This window comes from Schistocerca nitens, chromosome 7, assembly GCF_023898315.1.
Source record: "Schistocerca nitens isolate TAMUIC-IGC-003100 chromosome 7, iqSchNite1.1, whole genome shotgun sequence".
NCBI classification, from domain to species: domain Eukaryota; kingdom Metazoa; phylum Arthropoda; class Insecta; order Orthoptera; family Acrididae; genus Schistocerca; species Schistocerca nitens.
In genome coordinates, this window is record NC_064620.1 from 230531288 (window position 1) to 230552189 (window position 20902).

The window sequence follows — 20902 nt, forward strand, 5'->3', positions numbered from 1 at the left end:
ATCTCCCAGTACTTAGTGCAACCTACATCCTTCTGAATCTGCTTAGTGTATTGATCTCTTGGTCTCCCTCTACGATTTTTACCCTCCACGCTGTCCTCCAATGCTAAATTTGTGATCCCTTGATGGCTTAGAAGATGTCCTACCAACCGGTCCCTTATTCTTGTCAAGTTGTGCCACAAACTCCTCTTCTCCCCAATTCTATTCAATACCTCCTCATTAGTTATGTGATCTACCCATCTAATCTTCAGCATTCTTCTGCAGCACCACATTTCAAAAGCTTCTATTCTCTTCTTGTCCAAACTATTTATCGTCCATGTTTCACTTCCATACATGGCTACACTCCATACAAATACTTTCAGAAACAACTTCCTGACACTTAAATCTGTACTCGATGTTAACAAATTTCTCTTCTTCAGAAATGCTTTCCTTGCCATTGCCAGTCTGCATTTTATATCCTCTCTACTTCGACCATCATCAGTTATTTTGCTCCCCAAACACCGAAACTCGTTTACTACTTTAAGTGTCTCATTTCCTAATCTAATTCCCTCGGCATCACCCGACTTAATTAGACTACATTCCATTATCCTCGTTTTGCTTTTGTTGATGTTCATCTTATATCCTCCTTTCAAGACACCGTCCATTCCGTTCAACTGCTCTCCAAGTTCTTTGCTGTCTCTGACAGAATTACAAAGGCATCGGCGAACCTCAACGTTTTTATTTCTTCTCCATGGACTTTAATACCTACTACAAATTTTTCTTTTGTTTCCTTCACTGCTTGCTCAATATACAGATTGAATAACATCGGGGACAGGCTACAACCCTGTCTCACTCCCTTCCCAACCGCTGCTTCCCTTTCATGCCCCTCGAGTCTTATAACTGCCATCTGGTTTCTGTTCAAATTGTAAATAGCCATTCGCTCCCTGTATTTTACCCCTGCCACCTTTAGAATAGGTTGTTAGTGGCACCAAAGTCTCTGTCCATTCCTAGCAAATGAGACAGGAACTGAAATTCAGGGCAGCAAAGCAAAAGCTGAAATGCTTAACTCTTATTTTCAAATGTTCTTCTACAAATCAAAACCCATATTAATCCTCAAACAGGTGAAATTGTTAAAATTGATCACAGCCAAGAGACCTGGCGGAATACCTATCAGATTCTGTACTGAATTTGTGGCTGAGTTAGCCCCTCTTCTAACTATAATCTATTTTAGATCCCTCGAACAATAAACTGTACCCAGTAGTCGGAAGAAAGCACAGAACATACGTAAATACAAGAAGGGTATTCGAAATGAAGTGATCCACAAAACTGCCGTCCAATATCCTTGACATTAATTTGTTGTAGAATCTTAGAACATATTCTGAGCTCAAAAATCATGAGGTATTTTGAACAGAATGACATCCTCAGTGCCAACCAGCATGGATTCTGAAAACATCGGACATGTGAAATCCAACTCACACTTTCCTCACATGACATACTGAAACCTTTGGATCAAGGCAGACAGATAAATGCAGTATTTCTTGAATTTCAAAAAGCATTTGATTCAGTACCACACCTCCGCTTGTCATCAAAAAGTACAGTCATATGGTTTATCAAGTGAAATTTGTGACTGGATTGAGGGCTTTTTGGTCGGGAGGATGCATCATGTTATCTTGGCTAGAGTGTCTTCATCAGATGTAGAAGCAAGTTAGCGTGTGACCCAGTGAAATGTGTTGGGACCCTTGTTGTTCATATTGTATAATAATGGCCTTGTGGACAATATTAACAGTAACCTCGGACATTGTGCAGATGATGCAGTTATCTATACTGAAGTACTGTCTGAAGAAAGCTACATAAATATTCAGTCAGATCTCGATAAGATTTCAAAGTGGTGCATAGATAGGCAACTTGCTTCAAATGTTCAGCTATGTGAAACTGTGCGCTTCACAAAATGAAAAAAATAGAGTAGCTTTTGACTATAATATCTGTGAGTCAGAGTTGGAACTGCCCAACTCATATAAAAACCACAACGTGACACTTTATAGGGATATGAAATGGAATGGTCACATAGGCTTAGTTATGGGTAAAGCAGGTGGCAGACTTCAGTTTATTGGTAGATTACTGCAGAAGTGAAATCAGTCTACAGAGGAGATTGCTGACAAATCATTTGTATGACCCAGTCAAGAATATTGCTGTAGTGTGTGGGACTCATACCACTAGGACTAACAGGGAATGTTGAATATATACAGAGAAGGGGCAGCATGAATGGTCACAGTTTTTTTTTTCCCCCCCATGGGAGAGTGTCACAGAGATACTGAAGAAACTGAACTGGCAGACTCTTTAAGACAGTCGTGAACTGTCTCGAGAAAGTCTACTAACAAAGTTTCAAGAACATTCTTCAAATGTTGATTCTAGGAATAAACTAAAACTTCCTGTATATTCACTCACATAGGGGGTTGTGAGGACGAGATTATAATAATTACAGCAGGCAGAGAGGCATTCAAACAATCATTCTTCCCATGCTCCATATGTGAATGGCGTGGGAAGTAACCCCAATAACTGGTAGAATGGGACGTACCCTCCGCCGTGCTCTTCACATGTGGCAGAATATAGATGTAGATAGGCACACATATATACATGCTTTTCCTAATGCACGCACCATACAGGTTCTTGTGTTAATCCTTTGAGTCCCACCAATATGAAAAAAAATTTAAAATTTTTCACATAATTAACCTTTATTATCATAGTAAGCAAATAATGCATGAAGAAATTGGCTAAAAGTGATCAGTTGTTTTAAATAGGTGTGCTTTGGAATATAAATGTAAAATTTGTCACAAAATTAATTTCTATAATCATTGTAAGCAACAAATATAAGATGAAATGGGCAGAAGTAAATGATCAGTTGCTTTAAGTAAATTCACTTTGGAACCACAAGGAGCTACAATTTCCAATCACGCATCATTTTGTGTGAAATATTTGGAAGCAAATTCACATTTTTCCTGGACAAAATCCCACATTTCGAAACGTTCATGAACTCATAACGGCCAAAACAAATTCTAGTCCTGGATAACAAGCAAAGATGGGCCTGAAATTTAATAAATGTTGGATCACAAATACATACTGTCCCAGTGGTTTCATTGTGACGATACTCATAAAAGCTGTAGAACAAACTCAGATTTACGTTACAATAACTTAGACATACTTACTTTCACTGTCAGTGATCTCCTCAATATGGCCACTATAAAAAAAACTGACAGGTTTCAGATAGATTATATAATGGTAGGACAGAGATTTAGGAACCAGGTTTTAAATTGTAAGACATTTCCAGGGGCAGATGTGGACTCTGACCACAATCTATTGGTTATGAACTGTAGATTAAAACTGAAGAAACCGCAAAAAGGTGGGAATTTAAGGAGATGGGACCTGGATAAACTGAAAGAACCAGAGGTTGTACAGAGCTTCAGGGAGAGCATAAGGGAACAATTGACAGGAATGGGGGAAAGAAATACAGAAGAAGAAGAAAGGGTAACTTTGTGGGGAGAAGTAGTGAAGGCCGCAGAGGATCAAGTAGGTAAAAAGACAAGGGCTAGTAGAAATCCTTCGGTAACAGAAGAAATATTGAATTTAATTGATGAAAGGAGAAAATATAAAAATGCAGGAATACAAACGTCTTGAAAATGAGATCGACAGGAAGTGCAAAATGGCTAAGCAGGGATGGCTAGAGGACAAATGTAAGAATGTAGAGGCTGATCTCACTGGAGGTAAGATAGATACTGCCTACAGGAAAATTAAAGAGACCTTTGGAGAGAAGAGAACCACTTGTATGAATATCAAGAGTTCAGATGGAAACCCAGTTCTAAACAAAGAAGGGAAAGCAGAAAGGTGGAAGTAGTATATAGAGGGTCTATACAAGGGCGATGAACTTGAGGACAATATTATGGAAATAGAAGAGGATGTAAATGAAGATTAAATGGTAGATATGATTCCATGTGAAGAGTTTGACAGAGCACTGAAAGACTTGAGTCAAAACAAGGCCTCGGGAGTAGACAACATTCCCCCGTAGAACTACTGACAGCCTTGGGAGAGCCAGTCCTGACAAAACTCATTTGTAGACTTAGAGAAAGCTTTTGACAATGTTGACTGGAATACTCTCTTTCAAATTCTGAAGGTGGCAGGGGTAAAATACAAGGAGTGAAAGGCTATTTACAATTTGTAGCAGCGGTTGGGAAGGGAGTGAGACAGGGTTGTAGCCTCTCCCCGATGTTATTCAATCTGTATATTGAGCAAGCAGTAAAGGAAACTGAAGAAAAATTCAGAGTAGGAATTAAAATCGATGGAGAAGAAATAAAAACTTTAAGGTTCGCCAATGGCATTGTAATTCTGTCAGAGACAGCAAAGTACTTGGAAGAGCAGTTGAGCGGAATGGATAGTGTCTTGAAGGGAGGATATAAGATGAACATCAACAAAAACAAAACGAGGATAATGGAATGTAGTCGAATTAAGTTGGGTGATGCTGAGGGAATTAGATTTGGAAATGAGACACTTAAAGTAGTAAACGAGTTTTGCTATTTGGGGAGCAAAATAACTGATGATGGTCGAAGTAGAGAGGACATAAAATGTAGACTGGCAATGGCAAGGAAAGCCTTTCTGAAGAAGAGAAATTTGTTAACATCGAGTACAGATTTAAGTGTCAGGAAGTCGTTTCTGAAAGTATTTGTGCGGAGTGTAGCCATGTATAGAAGTGAAACATGTACAATAAATAGTTTAGACAAGAAGAGAATTGAAGCTTTCGAAATGTGGTGCTACAGAAGAATGCTGAAGATTAGATGGGTAGATCACATAACTAATGAGGAGGTATTGAATAGGATTGGCGAGAAGAGAAGTTTGTGGCACAACTTGACTAGAAGAAGGGATCGGTTGGTAGGACATGTTCTGAGGCATCAAGGGATCACCAATTTAGTATTGGAGGGCAGTGTGGAGGGTAAAAATCGTAGAGGGAGACCAAGAGATGAATACAACAACAACAAAAAACTGCATGTCAGAATTTTCTACTGTCATGTAGCACATCTCCACACCAGCTGTTGCTTTGATGCTATAAGGACTGCTACAATGTACTACATTTGTAGAAGTAACTCAGTGAAACACTAACAAAATCGAACGACGAATAGTTCTGAAAGCCGTGCACCAACTAACTGTGCCCTGCTACCAAGCAAACCTAAGATGACTGTAAAGATTGATACCTTACAACATACAGTGGTTATCATCTTTTTAAGATAAATCGACAGTTTGCCATATTTTGTTTTGGTGACTGCAGCTTTTTCCAGCTGTTGCTGTTTAAATTTCTCTTACTTTTTCATTTTACTCCTTTTCTTTGTTTGAAAAAGTGCTGTGTTTGCCAGAATGCTGGTGAGGGAATATTTCTTCTTTAGTCTCTTAGATTTCTTTCTTTGCTAGATTAAAAATCGGACTTGATTCAATTAGAGGACGACCAGACATGGTTACAACTCCATCTGGTAGAAATAGAAGAGAAGGTGGCTCTGTTGATTTAGAATCATTATCCAAAACTGAAATTGGTTCCACCTTCTTCAGGAAGTGTCTCAATTGTGATGGAAGGTGCAGAATATTACACGCAACTGAGGAAGACAGGACTACAAAAGTTGAAGATGCAGAATATTCCTTGGTGGAAATAGTGCTGTTAGATAGCTCAATTTCTGCAGCTAAGATGTACTTAATAGCTGCTCCTGTGTTAGCAATTCAGACATGTGCTTTTAAATTTTTTGCAAATTGAGTGAGTGTGTAAATGGATTAACTTCACAAAAAAGCATACTCATGATTGTAAACATGACTGAAATGGTTCTTTAGTAAATAGACAGAATTACTCTTTAGAGTGCAGTGAAATCACAAAGTGGTGAATACAAGAGTGCCTGCGTGAAATATTTTTGTGACTTTTCAGCACGTCAAAACACATTCTATTTCTGCAATTGGAGTTCAGCCAGGCTAAGGCCACACGACAGTGGGAGAAGAGGAGGAGGAGATGATGATGATGATGATGATGATGATGATGATAAACTTGGCAATGGAGAATGAGGAAACTTTGCATCTCTTCACTTGTGTGAGAAACTGTAAACCTATATATGTAACAAAACTGCTGAAAATGTGTTGGAGTCTGTCAAGAGGATATCATAAAAAAGGTTTTCAAAATACACCAGTCATTATTCTCACCATTCCAGTGAAATGTACAGGTGTTTTTATACAAAGAGAATTCTATAGTCGAGTTCCGTCATCTGTAAAAAAAGGAATGCGAAGAGATGTGAAGTATAAATCACGCCTCAGCGAATGTGATAGATGGATTGCTTCATAAAACAAAGAAATAGCCCTCCCTGCCTGTAAGAGTTCATTGGGGTAAAGCCGACACAGTTTTTGCTTCATTGAAAATATTCAAATTCAGATACATAAAGTGAAAGGTGCTGATGTATGACTTACAAGCATTGCCACTCTAAATCTCTTGAATGAAACAGTATTTTATCTGGGATAGCTTTGGGCAGTTTCTGGCGACTAGAGGGAGCAGTGTGGTGCTGGTGTGCAAGACTCCCACTCCCACTTTATTATTGAGCTTACGTGGAGTTGTTTTGCTGATCTTCTTTTCAGGATAGCCGGCTGCGATTGTCTGACCAACTTCTTCTCTGAAGATAAGATGCTGTTTTGGAGGAATTTTTTATACTCTTAAAATAACTCCGTACACTAGAGATACTTTTAAACCAGTCTCACTATATTTTCACTTCCACAAACAAGGCACCATATAAATGATTCATTTTTTGTAAGCCCAAAACTATTACCGGTCCGACAGATACTCTTACATAGTTTATAACAAATGCAATGTAGAAAGCTCTAGCATGTCCACCATCCGGACCTCACGAAAGTAAGTGAATAAGTAAGGGTCTTTTCTTTTCTTTTTTTATTATTATTTATTTTATGGCCTTCATTGGACCACTGTAGTCAAAAATACAAAGTTCTAAACAAGTTGTTACACATGGATACAATTTGGTTCAACAATAACTTAATATATTTAGGTAATATAATTATTAGAGGCTATTCTTATATGAAAGGTGTTTTGCTCTTCTGTCTGCCCAATATTTCTTCATTCTTTCAGATATTTTCTTTCTTTCTTCATCTGAGACAACTCTTCCTGTACTCCTTTTATTGATTTTCATTTGTAGTCTGGTTTGCGGGTCTTGCAGTATTCTGGTTTTCTCTGTCTTGTTTTTTTAGGTCATCTACTGTAGTTTGAAGTTCTTTTATATCTTCCTTAATTTCTGTGATCCATTTAATGTCGCTCTTGCTATTCCACAATTTTTGTATTATTTTTTTACTAATTCTGTTTTCTGGCATTCTCATCAGATGCCCAAAGAATGAGATGCGTTTCTTCCTGATTGTGCTCATGACTGGTTCTATTTTCTTATATACTGTTTCATTTGATGCTATTCTCCAGTGTCCATTTATTTTATACTGTTTATTTATACATGTCCTAATTATTCTTCTTTCCATTTTTAGTATTCTGTCAATTTCTGCTGTATTAGTTGTTTTGAAGATAGTTTCAGCTGCATACGTTATTTCTGGTTGTGTAACTGTTCTATAGTGTTTTAATTTTGCATCTATAGATAGGCTTTTTTTGTTGTATGTAGTTTTGGTAATGTAATTTGCATAGTTCAGTTTTTTTATTCTATTTTGCCACGATGGCTTCTCATTTAGATTGTATGTTATTGTTTCACCTAAATATTTAAATTTATCAACAATTTGGTTTCCTGTTCTCCTATTGTAATTTTGTTTGCAAGTGGTGGATCAGTTAGCATAATCTCCGTTTTTTCAAATGATATTCTAAGGCCTACTTTCTCTGCTATTTCTTGTAGTGATTCCTACTTTCTCTGCTATTTCTTGTAGCGATTTCACTTGTTGCCTGGCTTCTTGACGGTGTTGGCTAGGAGAGCAAGATCATCAGCGAATCCCAAGCAGTTTAAGCTAATATCATCTTTTGCACTTCCAATTCTTATCCGCTTTGGATTGTCCTTGTACCATTCTCTCATTATGTATTCCAGTGCACAGTTGAAAAGTAATGGTGATAGGCAGTCACCTTGTCTTAAGCCTGTTTTTATGAGGAATGGTTCCGAAATTTCTCCTCTAAACTTCACTTTTGATTTGGTGGTGGTTAGAGTGAGTTGTATTATTTTAATTAGTTTTGGATGGAGTCCTAGATTTCTTAAAATTTTTAATACTGAAGGTCTGTGGAGACAGTCATATGCCTTCTTAAAATCTACAAATGTTATTGCCAGAGGTTTGTTCCGTTTCTTGTAGTATGCCATAATCAATTTTAAACTAATTATCTGCTCTGCACAGCTTCTCCATGGTCTGAAACCTCCCTGATATTCCCCTAACTCCTGTTCTAATTGCTCCTTGATTCTTTCATATAGGATCTTGGATAGAATTTTATATGTGCAATCTAGGAGAGAGATTCCTCTGTAGTTGTCTGGGTTGCTCTTATCTCCCTTTTTGTGTAGTGGGTGGATGATAGCTGTGGTCCAATGTTCGGGAAATTGTTCTGTTACCCAAATTTTTGTTAGAGCCATGTGTAAGGAGGTCTTGACTGTGTCACTTGCATATTTCCACATTTCAACAAAAACCTGATCTTCTCCACATGCCTTATAATTTTTTTGTTCTTTAAGAATTTCTTCTACTTCTTGGAAAGTTGGAGGGTCTAGTTTGTTAGGTTTGGTTTTTATTGGGGTATTTATGTTGATTTGTAAGGGTTCTTTGGGTTCCTCGCAATTCAGAAGTTTGTAAAATGCTTTTGCCATGATTTCTGCATTTTCCTTGTTACTGTGTGTCATTCTTCCATCTTCATCTTTCAGTATTAGTGTAGGGGCCTCATATTGTTGTAGTTGTTTCCCAAAGATTTTGTAGTAGTTCCTGGAGTTGGTTTTATGATAATTACCTTCTCTAGACTTTATAATATCTCTATGAAATCCTCTCTTGATTCTTCTAATATTTTGAGTGAATTTTTTTCTTTCATTTTTTAGGTTGATGGCATTTTCTTCAGTTTTATGTGTTTGAAACTTTAACCATGCTTGGTGTCTATCTTCATGGAATTTGTCACATTCTGATGTCCACCATGCATGTTTCCTTCGTGGGTTCAAGGGAGCTAGATTCTCTGCTTCTTTTTTAAGATTAGGGACTAGTTGTTCTAGATCATCTGTTAATTTGATGGTTTGTGTTATTTGTTGGTACTTATTATTTTTAATTAGCTGATGTGGGTCAAACCTCCTTTTTATTTTATTAGTTTTTCCGGTCCTCTTCTTTAACGGTGTGAATTTGATTTTAATTTTAACCATATAATGGTCTGAGCCTGTGTCTACTCCTCTCAGTACTTTAACATTGTGGATCTCCTTATGAAAATTTTTGTCCATACAGACATGGTCTAGCTGCCACTCGCCCTTCCTCCAGTCTGGATGTTTCCATGTTTTAAGTTTACTTGGCTTCCTCTTAAAGTATGTTGATTTAGATATAAGGTTGTGTTCTCTGCAGAGTTCTACAAGTCTTTGACCGTTTTTGTTTGTAAATTTATGTGGACTCCATTTTCCAATTATATCTTTATATTTCCTTTCTTTTCCCAACTGAGCATTGAAATCTCCCAATAAGATTTTTACATTCTTTTTATTTACTCTGTTCACAGTTTGTTCTAGAATGTCCCAAAATTTATCTACCTCTTCCTTTGTTTTTGTTAGACAATTTTTTTTCATTTGTTGGGGCATGAGCATTTATTATTGTATAGGTTTTATTCATTGTTTTAAAGCTTAGAGTCGCAATTCTTGGTGATACTGCTTGGAAATCCGTTACTGAATCTATTATTTTTATGTTTACTAATAACCCTGTTCCAAACTGGGGACATTGTTTCATTGCCCTCGGTCCTGGTTTCCCATTATAAATTCTGTATCCTTGTGATTCGAATGGGTCCTCTGTGGTGTTTCTCATTTCTTGGATCCCTGTTACTAAAATTTTTTGTTTATTTAGTTCATCTGTGAGCTCCTTGAGTTTTCCGGTCTGAAGTAGTGAGTTTATGTTGTGTGTTGCTATATAATTTATTTGCTCATGTTTAATCTTCTTTTTGTGTGTTAGTGTGCATTTGGATGGTTGCAAACGCTCCGATTCATTGCTGTCTTCTAGTTGACTACCCACCGAATCCAATGCAGCCTTTTCCTGCCTTTTTGAGCAGGACGGTGGAATTTTTTTCCTAAAAGACCTTTCCATTTTTGACTGTCGAAGGTTGTCAACCTTAGTTGGAGCAAGCTCCGATTTACAACTCTGGTTGTTAACCGAAGAGGATGTGTTTGGTCCGCAAGAGCTATTTTATTTCACTCAAGTCCGCCAGTAAACTGGTGAGGACTTCCCTATCCGCCACCTGGGACACGCCACGTAGGAGTATCACCTCTCCTCCTACTATGACAGCATAGTAGGTTCGTGGTTTTCTTTTCTTTAACAACATTCAACTGTTCTCAATAATGACTGATGTAGCACCATCATGGAATACAGCACGTTTGCTCCTTGTGCTGGGCATGTAACTTCTGAGGCGAGCACTGTGACTACCTGCCCGCGCCAATCAACTGTCCAATACATGCCAATCCTGCACACACGTAATCGTGGCACAGTAGACACAGTTCCACTTTCACACACACATCTTTAAAATAACACGTGTTCGAGACGGTGGAAATACGAGTGTCTCTAGAATTTACCCCAAAATTCTTCAGACACTACATATACCTCCCCTTAGCTCGAACACACGATATTTTATACATGTTTATTATGTACATCTATATCGTATTCATGCAACATTAATTTATAGTTCAATCAGTTTGCATGACATTCCTTTTAACAATCGTGTACTTAATCTATAGCTCTCCTTTTTTTCCATTTTACTACCATTATAGAATTTGAGCCTTTTGATCAATGTTGGAGTCAGCTCTTTCAAAATCTAAAATTCGTGAGGACAAGAATTTTTCTGTTTTCTGATCCCTTTTCCAATTGTAGATTGAAAGTGTGCATGACCCATGTGTATTCTGTTGTTTACTCTTACTTTGTTTACTACCTTTTCTAATTATGTATTTATTCCTTACGTATTACAATCTGGAGGAACTCTGGGTAAATAAAGGTGCTTTTTTTGACCCTTGTAACTTCACACAACACACAACAATGTGAGTGGAAAAGAGAATTCAAACTTACCAGAATAATCTCTACAAAATGTGTGACTTTTGTCATGATACTGCTGTTTTCCTTTAAGGCACAGTACCTATACCTTACATACGGGTTGATACTATGAAAGCTCTCCCTCATTCCATTTTGGCAGGAACCCTTTAAACAAATTCCTAATATACTATGGTACAGGACAATTCCCTTCTTGGTGCCCCTGCCCGCACAGTATAGGTCAGCCCTTCTTGGGTGTGCCTACCTGCCCTTTTCCATCCATTCAATGCTGGGTGTGCCCTTCTTCTTCTTCCTGAGTAGGCTTCATAGTCCATTGCCCTAGTATACATCTTAATGTACACTATAATTCAAAACTACCTCCTAGAAAAACTAAAACTCTACTTTACCCCTCCCACTCGCTTCTCAATACTTTCTTTAACCTCTTAGAATCCTCCCTTACTCTTCCAGTCCTAAGTTTCCAATAGACACCACACTTGGAAATATTGTTTAATATATATAAAAACACACACACTCTCTCTCTCTCTCTCTCGCTCTCTCTCGCTCTCTCTCTCTCTCTCTCTCTCTCTCTCTCTCTTACTTATACTCTACTTGCCCCACTATCGTACAGTTTGTCAGAATAGTTGTTAGACTGATATCAAATCCGAATATATTTCTGTACACTTACGTATACGATGTAGCATAATGAACCACAATGTGTACTGTCATAACATCCATGAACACTCTTAATTCTTACATATATAAATATATCTCTGTACATACCTGTATGTGATGTGGACAGTCACCTCGCATAACCATGTGCGCATACCCATCATTATGTGCACAATTTTCCCCCTCCAACACATGACGGTTCTCACAATGTCTTTTCTGTTTGTGTCTTTTTTGTGTATGCGTATCGGTAGTTGTGTAGCCTGATTCTTCGGCCTGCTTATGTAAATAAGTTGAAGGTTATAGAAAACAGTGGAAATTGAGGAGGACTTCAGCAATAGAAGTGTATGCATATGGAAAGAGGGAAAAATAGACCGGTACTCAGATGGGCAGTAAGAAAGGAAAAGACAGAAGTGGTTGCTAAGATGAAAGAAGTGAAAGAAGATAGCCCCAAAGACAGGAAACCCTTCCCCTCCCCCCGTTCCCCAGGATCCCTACGTCGCTGGTACTTTAGTGAGAAGCTGGAGGAGGTATGATGTTAAACGTCTCCTGCAGAATGGACATTCTCACCTTCACCTTTGAATTCCCCGAAGAAAGATCTTAGCAACTCCTGTGGAACGGCAAATGGTGAAGGATAAGTCACACTGGTCTGTGATGGTTGTCTTAAAGGTGGTATGTGTGTGTGTAGTGTGTCATGTTTGTGCATACACTACCCACCTCTTTCAAAATTTATATAAACCCTCCCCATTCACATCACATCTCACAAAAGGTATAAAATATTCAGTAGTAAGTAGAAAACTATGTATCATATCATCACAAATATATAATTATTCATATTACATTGTATTGTATCATTCACATCATTTCTCACAAAGGTTATAAAATATTCAGTAGTAAGTATCATATTATCTCAGATATATAAATATTCATATTACATTGTATCCTCCAATAGTTTAGGCCCAAATCAGACCTAACTGTACGTTGGTTGGCTAGGCTAAAATATGACCTAACTGTAGGCAGATGGTGGGAGAGACTGGCTGGTTAGGCAAAAATATGACCTAACAATCTGTGGAGCCTGCATCAGATGCTGTCGACACTACAATGAAGACCCCAGGACAAGTCACCAAGACCAGCAATGTGGCCCCTGGAATAACCGAAGAGGATGTCATAAAATGTTCCAACGGGTATAATTTTTTTTTTATCCGTTGCCCTCCATGGATACTACCTCTGCACACAGGTTCATATGGAAAAATGGTGAAGCGATTATGTTCAAAGACTACTTTTGGCAAAAATAAAACCTAACTGTGATCAGATTCGAGATCATTGATGACTAGAGTGGAGCATACTGTCAACTCACGTCTACATCGAGACTAGAGTGGAGCATGCTGTCAGTTCACTTTTACATCGAGATTAGAGCGGATCATACGTTTGACTTACATATTACGAGGCATTACCAAATGCTTCAGTCTTGACTCGATATAACAACAAATCCATCAAGGTGATTATATAACTGGGGATCCTTGTGCCCATAAAACAAGTAAGACTGTGTATAGTGACAAGATCACTTACTACCACCTCAACATGAAGCAGTATGACCTTGATATCAGTTATTTACTGCAACTCTAGCTTGTCCGCCACATCCAAGACGAGTATGCTGGAGTAATACATTATATGACAGTATAAGAAGATGAGAACAGAATACAGGATAGTATAAGACTTCAAAAGAATTCGGTGTCGGAAAACGAATATGGAAGTGACACCGAACCCAACTCGGGATCCGACAGTCGTCACTCCGTCTGTTAACACAGAATGTTAACGTCCCTGGGGAACAGATATGACTCCTCCCGGATCCCATGGATCTGATATTAACTTCATTTGAGCAGGTGCATACCAGTATTTCTCGTTAAATTTTGTGTGAAAGTCTGCTCGCAGCAAAACAATTACCCTTTTACCAGGAAGCACAACATTAAGTAAAGTTATTCTATGTTCTAATCTGCCCTGGACAAGTTTGAATTCATTCTGTGAGTTGTCTTTAACATTGCTATTATCATTAAGTTTTGAAACTAAAAGTGATGAAACATTGTCTGGGTTTACCGTCTTGGCAACTTTTCAGTTTATCAGCTCCTCTACCTGTTCCTCCTGACCGTTTATATTTATGGTGTCTGAGGTTGCTAGATTTTCCTTAAAATTTCTCTCCACATCATCTATTTGAGTGTTGACTCTTGCAATTTGCAATTGGACAATAGGGATCAGTTTATCCTGTCTTTCGATGCTATCTTTTAAAGTGTGTAGTCTTTGTTTCACTGCATTGAACATAACATTGCATACATTTTGAAATGATCCTAATTTTTCATTAAATTCAGACTCTATGTTGTTACACTTGTCTTCAATATCAAATTCTAATTTTTGGGTCAACTGCTGAAATTGATCACCTGCTTTTGGTTAAAGTCCGTAAACATTAAATTTATTTGTACAGTTAAAGAATTACTTAATTCATTTTTTAAATCTACTCATAAATTTTCCACTTTATCATTTAACACCTCAAATTTAGAATTTAAAGCTACACCCTGTGGTTCTAGTTTTTCACTTAAAGTTATACTTATTATATTTCTCAAGCAATCAGTTTGAGCAGTTGCAGCTATACTTTGTCCCTCTATTTTTTCCCTTAACGAAGGATTTTGGGCATTTAGTTCTTGTCTTAAAGAAGCTAAATTTGCATCTAATTTTTCACTTAAAGAGGAAATTTGAGCAGTTATTAAATTTGCTAATTTAGTCCAATCTGAGATCACTCTACTAATTCTTATGGCCATGCCCGATTCAGAAGTTTCTGTAGGTTGTTGTTCCTGCTCCATATTTTTATTCTTTTTTGACCTTGTGATCATTAAAAAAAAATCACCTCGGCGAATAATGACCACACTACTTTACATTCAAATAGTTATTGTCTTTAGCTCACCCGGCATAGAGTTCTAAGCTGCGTCGGTGAGGTGTAGAATCGACTACGGTGAATAGCACGGGCGCCGGTAGCGCTGAACATTGGTTGCGGCATCGGCGGGTGCGAAGTTAGCAATTCAAACAGCAAACAGCAACGGTGGCAGGTTACTGCGTTGGTGGCAGAGGCTGCTGGTTACTGCGTCGGCGGCGGCTGATTACTGCGTGTGTGAGGATTGCTTTCTTCCCACACCCAAATATTCTTAATCGAATCCTACGAACCAATTTCTCCATCTTGTTATTAAGGGTTGCTATGGCAACTCTCAACTTCTTCTTGTCTCAATTTACTCAAAAAAAAAAAAAAAAAAAAAAATTCCTCCTTTTCAAGTCCTGATCACATTGGTTGCCACGTACTGGCGGTTTCCAGTGACTAGAGGGAGCAGTGTGGTACTGGTGTGCCAGACTCCTACTCTCACTTCATTATTGAGCTTATGTTGAATTGTTTTGCCGATCTTCTTTTCAGGATTTCCAGCTGCGATTGTCTGCCTAACTTCTTCTCCAAAGATAAGATGCTGTTTTGGAGGAATTTTTTGTACTCTTAAAATAAATCCGTACACTCAAGATACTTTTAAACCAATCTCACTATATTTTCACTTCCATAAACAAGACACCATATAAATGATTCATTTGTTGTAAGCCCAAAACTATTACTGGTCCAACAGATATTCTTACATAGCTTATAACAAATATAATCTAGAAAGCTCTAGCATGTCCACCATCCGGACCTCAGGAAAGTAAGTGAATAAGTAAGTGTCTTTTCTTTTCTTTAACAACATTCAACTGTTATCAATAATGACTGATGTAGCACCGTCACAGAGTACGTCGCGTTTGCTCCTTGTGTTGGGCGTGTAACTTCTGAGGCTAGCGCTGCGACTACCTGCCCACGCCGATCAACCTTCCGATACATGCCAGTCCTGCACACACACATAATCGTGGCACTGTAGACACAATTCCACTTTCACACACTCATCTTTAAAATAATGTGTATTCGAGACAGTGGAAATACGAGTGTCTCTAGAATATACCCAGACATTCTCGAGGCACTACAAGCTGCATGGATACAAGCTTGACATTCGTATATCCATCACAGAGCTTATATTTAAATGTTTGTCACCAGAAAAGAGAGTAGCACAGCACCCGTTTGCCAGCATTTATTTGTAGTAGTAAAGAGAGGGGAAGAATCCCTTGCAATGATCTCCCATTCACAAAAGGAGTGTTCAGTGCACTGTTTTTCCAGATGCAATTGTTCTCTGCCGAGCATTAAAATCTGATATTATTTCCACCACAGTACGCTGCCAGTCATGTTTTACTGGTCTGCCCAGCCTACAACATCCAATATCTCTGAGGAGTGGTCTCCCAACCCCAAAATTTGCAGTTTCTGAAATGCTCGTGCTGAGCCTTTGGGCCATCACAATTTGCCCTCTGTCAAACTCAGATAGATTGCGTACCTCTCCCATTCTCTACACAGACAGCACACTCACTGATACAACATACACTGTGCATGTGTGCGACTATAAGTCATTCCTCGCCAGATGACACTGCTGTCGCCTGGATGGGTTTATATCGATAGTAGGTCGATGATCATAATGTACTGGCTGATTGATGTGAATATGGCTTAAAATAAATATTCTAGAGTTTATTAGAAATAATAATGGTTGTAAAATAAGATTAATAATTCTGTTGGTTTGGAGGAGAAATGAATGAATGATTTACCTCTAAAAATGTTTGGCCACGTATCTAGTTGTGTGATTATAAAATTAGCTTCTTACATTCTAAAATCCTACCTACTCTACATCTATTTTTGTTCTTTAGAGACTTTTTGAACATGTCATGCTTTTGTGTGTGTGTGTGTGTGTGTGTGTGTGTGTGTGTGTGTGTGTGTGTGTGTGTGTGTGTGTGTGCGCGTGCGTGCGCGCATGCGCACACTCGAAGCTCTTATGGATCCAGGTAGATAATAGACAGAGATGGCATCAGCATGCTTGCTTTGCCTGTAGAAGTCTCTCACATTTTGTTGATCTGCATCAGTGTTGCTAACATTCTATGCATGCTTTCACTCATTACTATTCTATGGCATAATCTTCTGGACAATGCAGCAAAGGTGAGAAAAAGATTTAGTGTGCAGGAGTCCCCAATAAGAGTAGCCTGTGAAGTTGATAATGAAACATCTTCTGGAAGTGTCTTGAGACTTACAGATTCTTAGACTTGTGCATCGGTACACATTCTTCCTTACGGTATTTGTGGTTTACTTCGACGCTATTTGTGGTTAATAACAAGGGTGAACAGAGACGCTTCATACCTCTTGTAAGGCTCAGAATGGAGTTTTATAGTCTGATGCAAAAATTTATAACAAAGGAAAAGAAAAAGAAAAGACTTCATTAGCCACTCCTACAATTTATCAGAATATTGAGATTCATAGATTTAAGTTCTGTGTAACTCTAGCATTTGTATTAAACAGATCATGACTATGCCTGTATATAGACAGCTGATATTTGCCTTTGTAAAATTACATAAATAGTTTAAGTATTTGATGAAAACAGCAGTTACTTTCTGCAAAGTAGCTGTCTTTTCCCCTACTGTACATGTATAAAGTAATTAAAAAATAATTACCATAGTTCTCAGTGTGCGTCGATTAGCAGTAGTCATAATTTGTTGTTAGTATACTGTGCAGAAGTACCCAGCAGTGATTCTTTCTGCCTATTAATATAAAACTTGACTAGTTCCACATTCTTGAACGTTCTCCTTCATGGTGGGACTTAAAGAACATGATGTGTGAATGAATGGAATTACATGTGGTTATATATGGAATTAAGTTTAATTTTTGAAACATAGACTAAACTCATGCAGAAGTCTATCTGGACAGAAAAAAATAAATGTATTTTTAAAGTGATGTTTCACATCATGTAAATAACGAACTGTGATATTTTTGTTATTCTGTGACTGTACTTTTACTCATTGCAATGTTTTTGTCTGAAAAAAGCATTGTGTGTTTGTTCCAGCACTGTCCTTTTGCGACATGAGAATATTCTTGGCTACATAGGATCAGATATGACCTCAAGGAACTCTTGTACTCAACTTTGGCTGGTGACGCACTACCATCCCTTGGGTTCACTTTATGATCACCTAAACCGCACAACACTAACTCATCATCAGATGATGAAAATTTGTCTTTCTGCCATTAATGGATTAGTTCACCTCCACACAGAAATTTTTGGAACACAGGTAACAATGCACAATAGGACTCAGCAACTTAAGTGTGTGTTCTGTAGCGATAAAAATGAGTTAACCACTTGTGATATTAACTTTATTTATATTGTTATTCACAATTTGCTTGTGCTGTTGTAGTTAATTAGTTTTTTTCTCGTGGGTTTTATGGCATGTGTATTTATAAAACTTGTAAATCCCACTAAAGATTACAAAAATAAATTTTTCTATTGCTGAGTGTAACTTGGATATGCAGCAGCTGAATAAATACAGTAGTTCACATAGTGAAGTCATTGTGTTGCAGTTGTATGTGTGGGAGGAAAAGACAGAAAATTATTAGCATATATTTTAGAATATTTTCTGCAATATGTTTGAAAGTGAAATCATTATACTTTTAAACTAGCAATGTAACAAAAATACTAAACCAAAGGCTTGCTTTAAAACATGAAGAAATTTTAAAAAATCTTGATTAAAACAATGTGTTGTAATTTTTGTCTTATACTTGCTTCTTTGTATATTTGCAACACTCCTCGTGGAACAGTTTTCTAATTACTTGTATTGGAGGTATTCTTATTATGATTTCCTAATGTGATTCACTATTTGGATGACTAGTGTCATTGTGTGGAATCTGTTTGCAGGTGTTACTATAATATTTGTGGATAATCCGTCATACACAAGGAACTTGTTTTGAACAAAATAGACATCACATTTCAGACATTTGCTACCTTACTCACCAGGAAACCATTGATGTAGCCGTTTGTATTGCAATATCTGGGAAAATTTTCTGGAGCAAATTGTCGATGTCCACTTAGTACGGGCACCTTGACAGTAATGTCAGATCTGTTAAAAAGTTCCCTGAATGCTATATTTTGCATCAGTATATCATGCAAAATCCAAAAGGGAGCGTCCTCTACCGAATGCAAGCAGAAAAGAAACAGGATAGTTATTGTCGAGCTCAGTACATATCCACAGAACACTGATGTGTGAACTACAGTAACAACGAACTCCAAGTATGACTGTTGTTTTTAAAGCAAATGAATCTAGAGAAGAGCCATCATGGTTCAACAGTCAGAAAACCTGTAATGTTGGCCAGTGGAAACATACTATGGTCTATAGGATCTATTTACACTGTTTGCATATGTTTACATGGAGAGAACAGCAGGAGTGGTTAGCAACTGTGTAGCCTGGCAGTGGTTCTCTAATGGTCAAGGGATGTATGAAAATTACTGCCTAAGAAGTCATTTTAGGTGAACAAGTTCATTCAGTAGAATTGACTTTGTTCCCAGCAGTGAATGATAGTGCCACCACTTGACTGCATATACCTAGGTTTAATTTTACTAGCATGAGAATGAAATTCAGTGTTGTAGTTTTCTCATTCACAGGTTTTTTATATCATTTTGCCATTTTAGTTTACATTGGAAAACAATTAAAGGCCTGTAGCCATGGTCCTGCTTCTCTGAAGATTCATTTCATTTCCTTTTTTATCTTTTTTTGTGACAAATGAAAAAAAAATCCTATTGATCGTCATTTATATATAGTAAAACTTCATTTATATGTTTTTCTTACTTATACTTTTTTTTTGTGTGTGTTCTGCCGAAATATCCTCAGTGTGCACAAGTTATGATGCAGTGTTTCAAAGTGGGTTGCCGGGAAGTGAATTGGTAAGGCCAACAGTGTAATAAGGAACTTTGTCAAAGTTAGACATTGGTCAAATTTTCTTTGATCAAATCTAGTGCGTCACCTTAGATTTGATCAAAGAAAGCATTCGTCTTACGTTTACTGCATGGAGAAATCAACCACCTGGAGTGCTAGTATCTCTGCAGCTGTATGACACACAATGTTTATCAATATGACTCCCAAATTTACATGGTGTGTCACATATATAATGAAATTGATAGAAATATTCGAGGCAGATGAAGCACTGTGTAGCTTACAACATCCCGAATACAAAAACAGAATAAAAAGTGAGAGCTATAAAAAAAATCCCGAATTTAGTCGTGAAGTACGGCCAGGATATACTGACGATATTTCACCTAATGATGAAGAATGGAATCGACTTGAAGAGCAGGCATCATTTGAGGATTACTTGAACATTGATAAAAACCTCTTGATTACAGAATCCATGACTATTGCTGAGATAGTTTAACGTGCATTGCGCAACCTGGATGAAGAAGAAACTGACGATGAGGATGATACAAAAGAGCCTCTGCAGTCCTCCGTGACATTTAACGCTGCAGTAAATGCGTTAGAAGTAATTACACAATTTGTGACACACCACAATGTTTCTGATGAAATAATGATAAGAGTTATCTCTTTTTGAGGATACAGTGAATGCTATTGTTGCGTGAAAGAAACAACAAGCAAAAATTACAACCTTTTTTACGAAATGGTTTACATTTTTCTTCATATCTTTGTTAAGTATGGTACCTAGTAAACCTATATAACATTTTGTAGAATGTAACTTCTTATTTACTGAATTTCTCATTTTTGTTTGCCAATTAATTTGATAGTATGGTGCTATATTTCATATATACACACTTAAACGTTTTTTTCTGTAGTCCATTGAAAAACATATAAACGAAGTTTTACTGTACATCAACCCACAAGAAGATTCTCACTTATTTAGGCGTCAGAGTTGGCCTTGCAGAATATCAGATCAAAATTTGTATCATTTTGTCCAATTGTTGTGCAGTAAATGTTCCGAATATCCAGGCTAATGAGAATCAGAAGTGAATTTATATGTGAATGGTCTGATTGCTAGTAGGTGACATAATATTAATGACAAACTTTGTTTTATGTGATAAATTAGCATGTAATGGAAGGAATTATTCATCAACATCTGTGA

The 20902-nt window shown here is 37.4% G+C and overlaps 1 protein-coding gene across 1 annotated transcript in view; it reads left to right on the forward strand.

Moving 5' to 3' along the window:
* Positions 1-20902, forward strand: part of LOC126194731 (activin receptor type-1) — a 102657-nt gene that overhangs the window by 68947 nt on the left and 12808 nt on the right. Inside the window, exon 6 of the mRNA XM_049932983.1 lies at positions 17853-18075. Coding sequence (XP_049788940.1) covers positions 17853-18075 — 223 coding nt within the window. The remainder of the gene's footprint in view (positions 1-17852; positions 18076-20902) is intronic.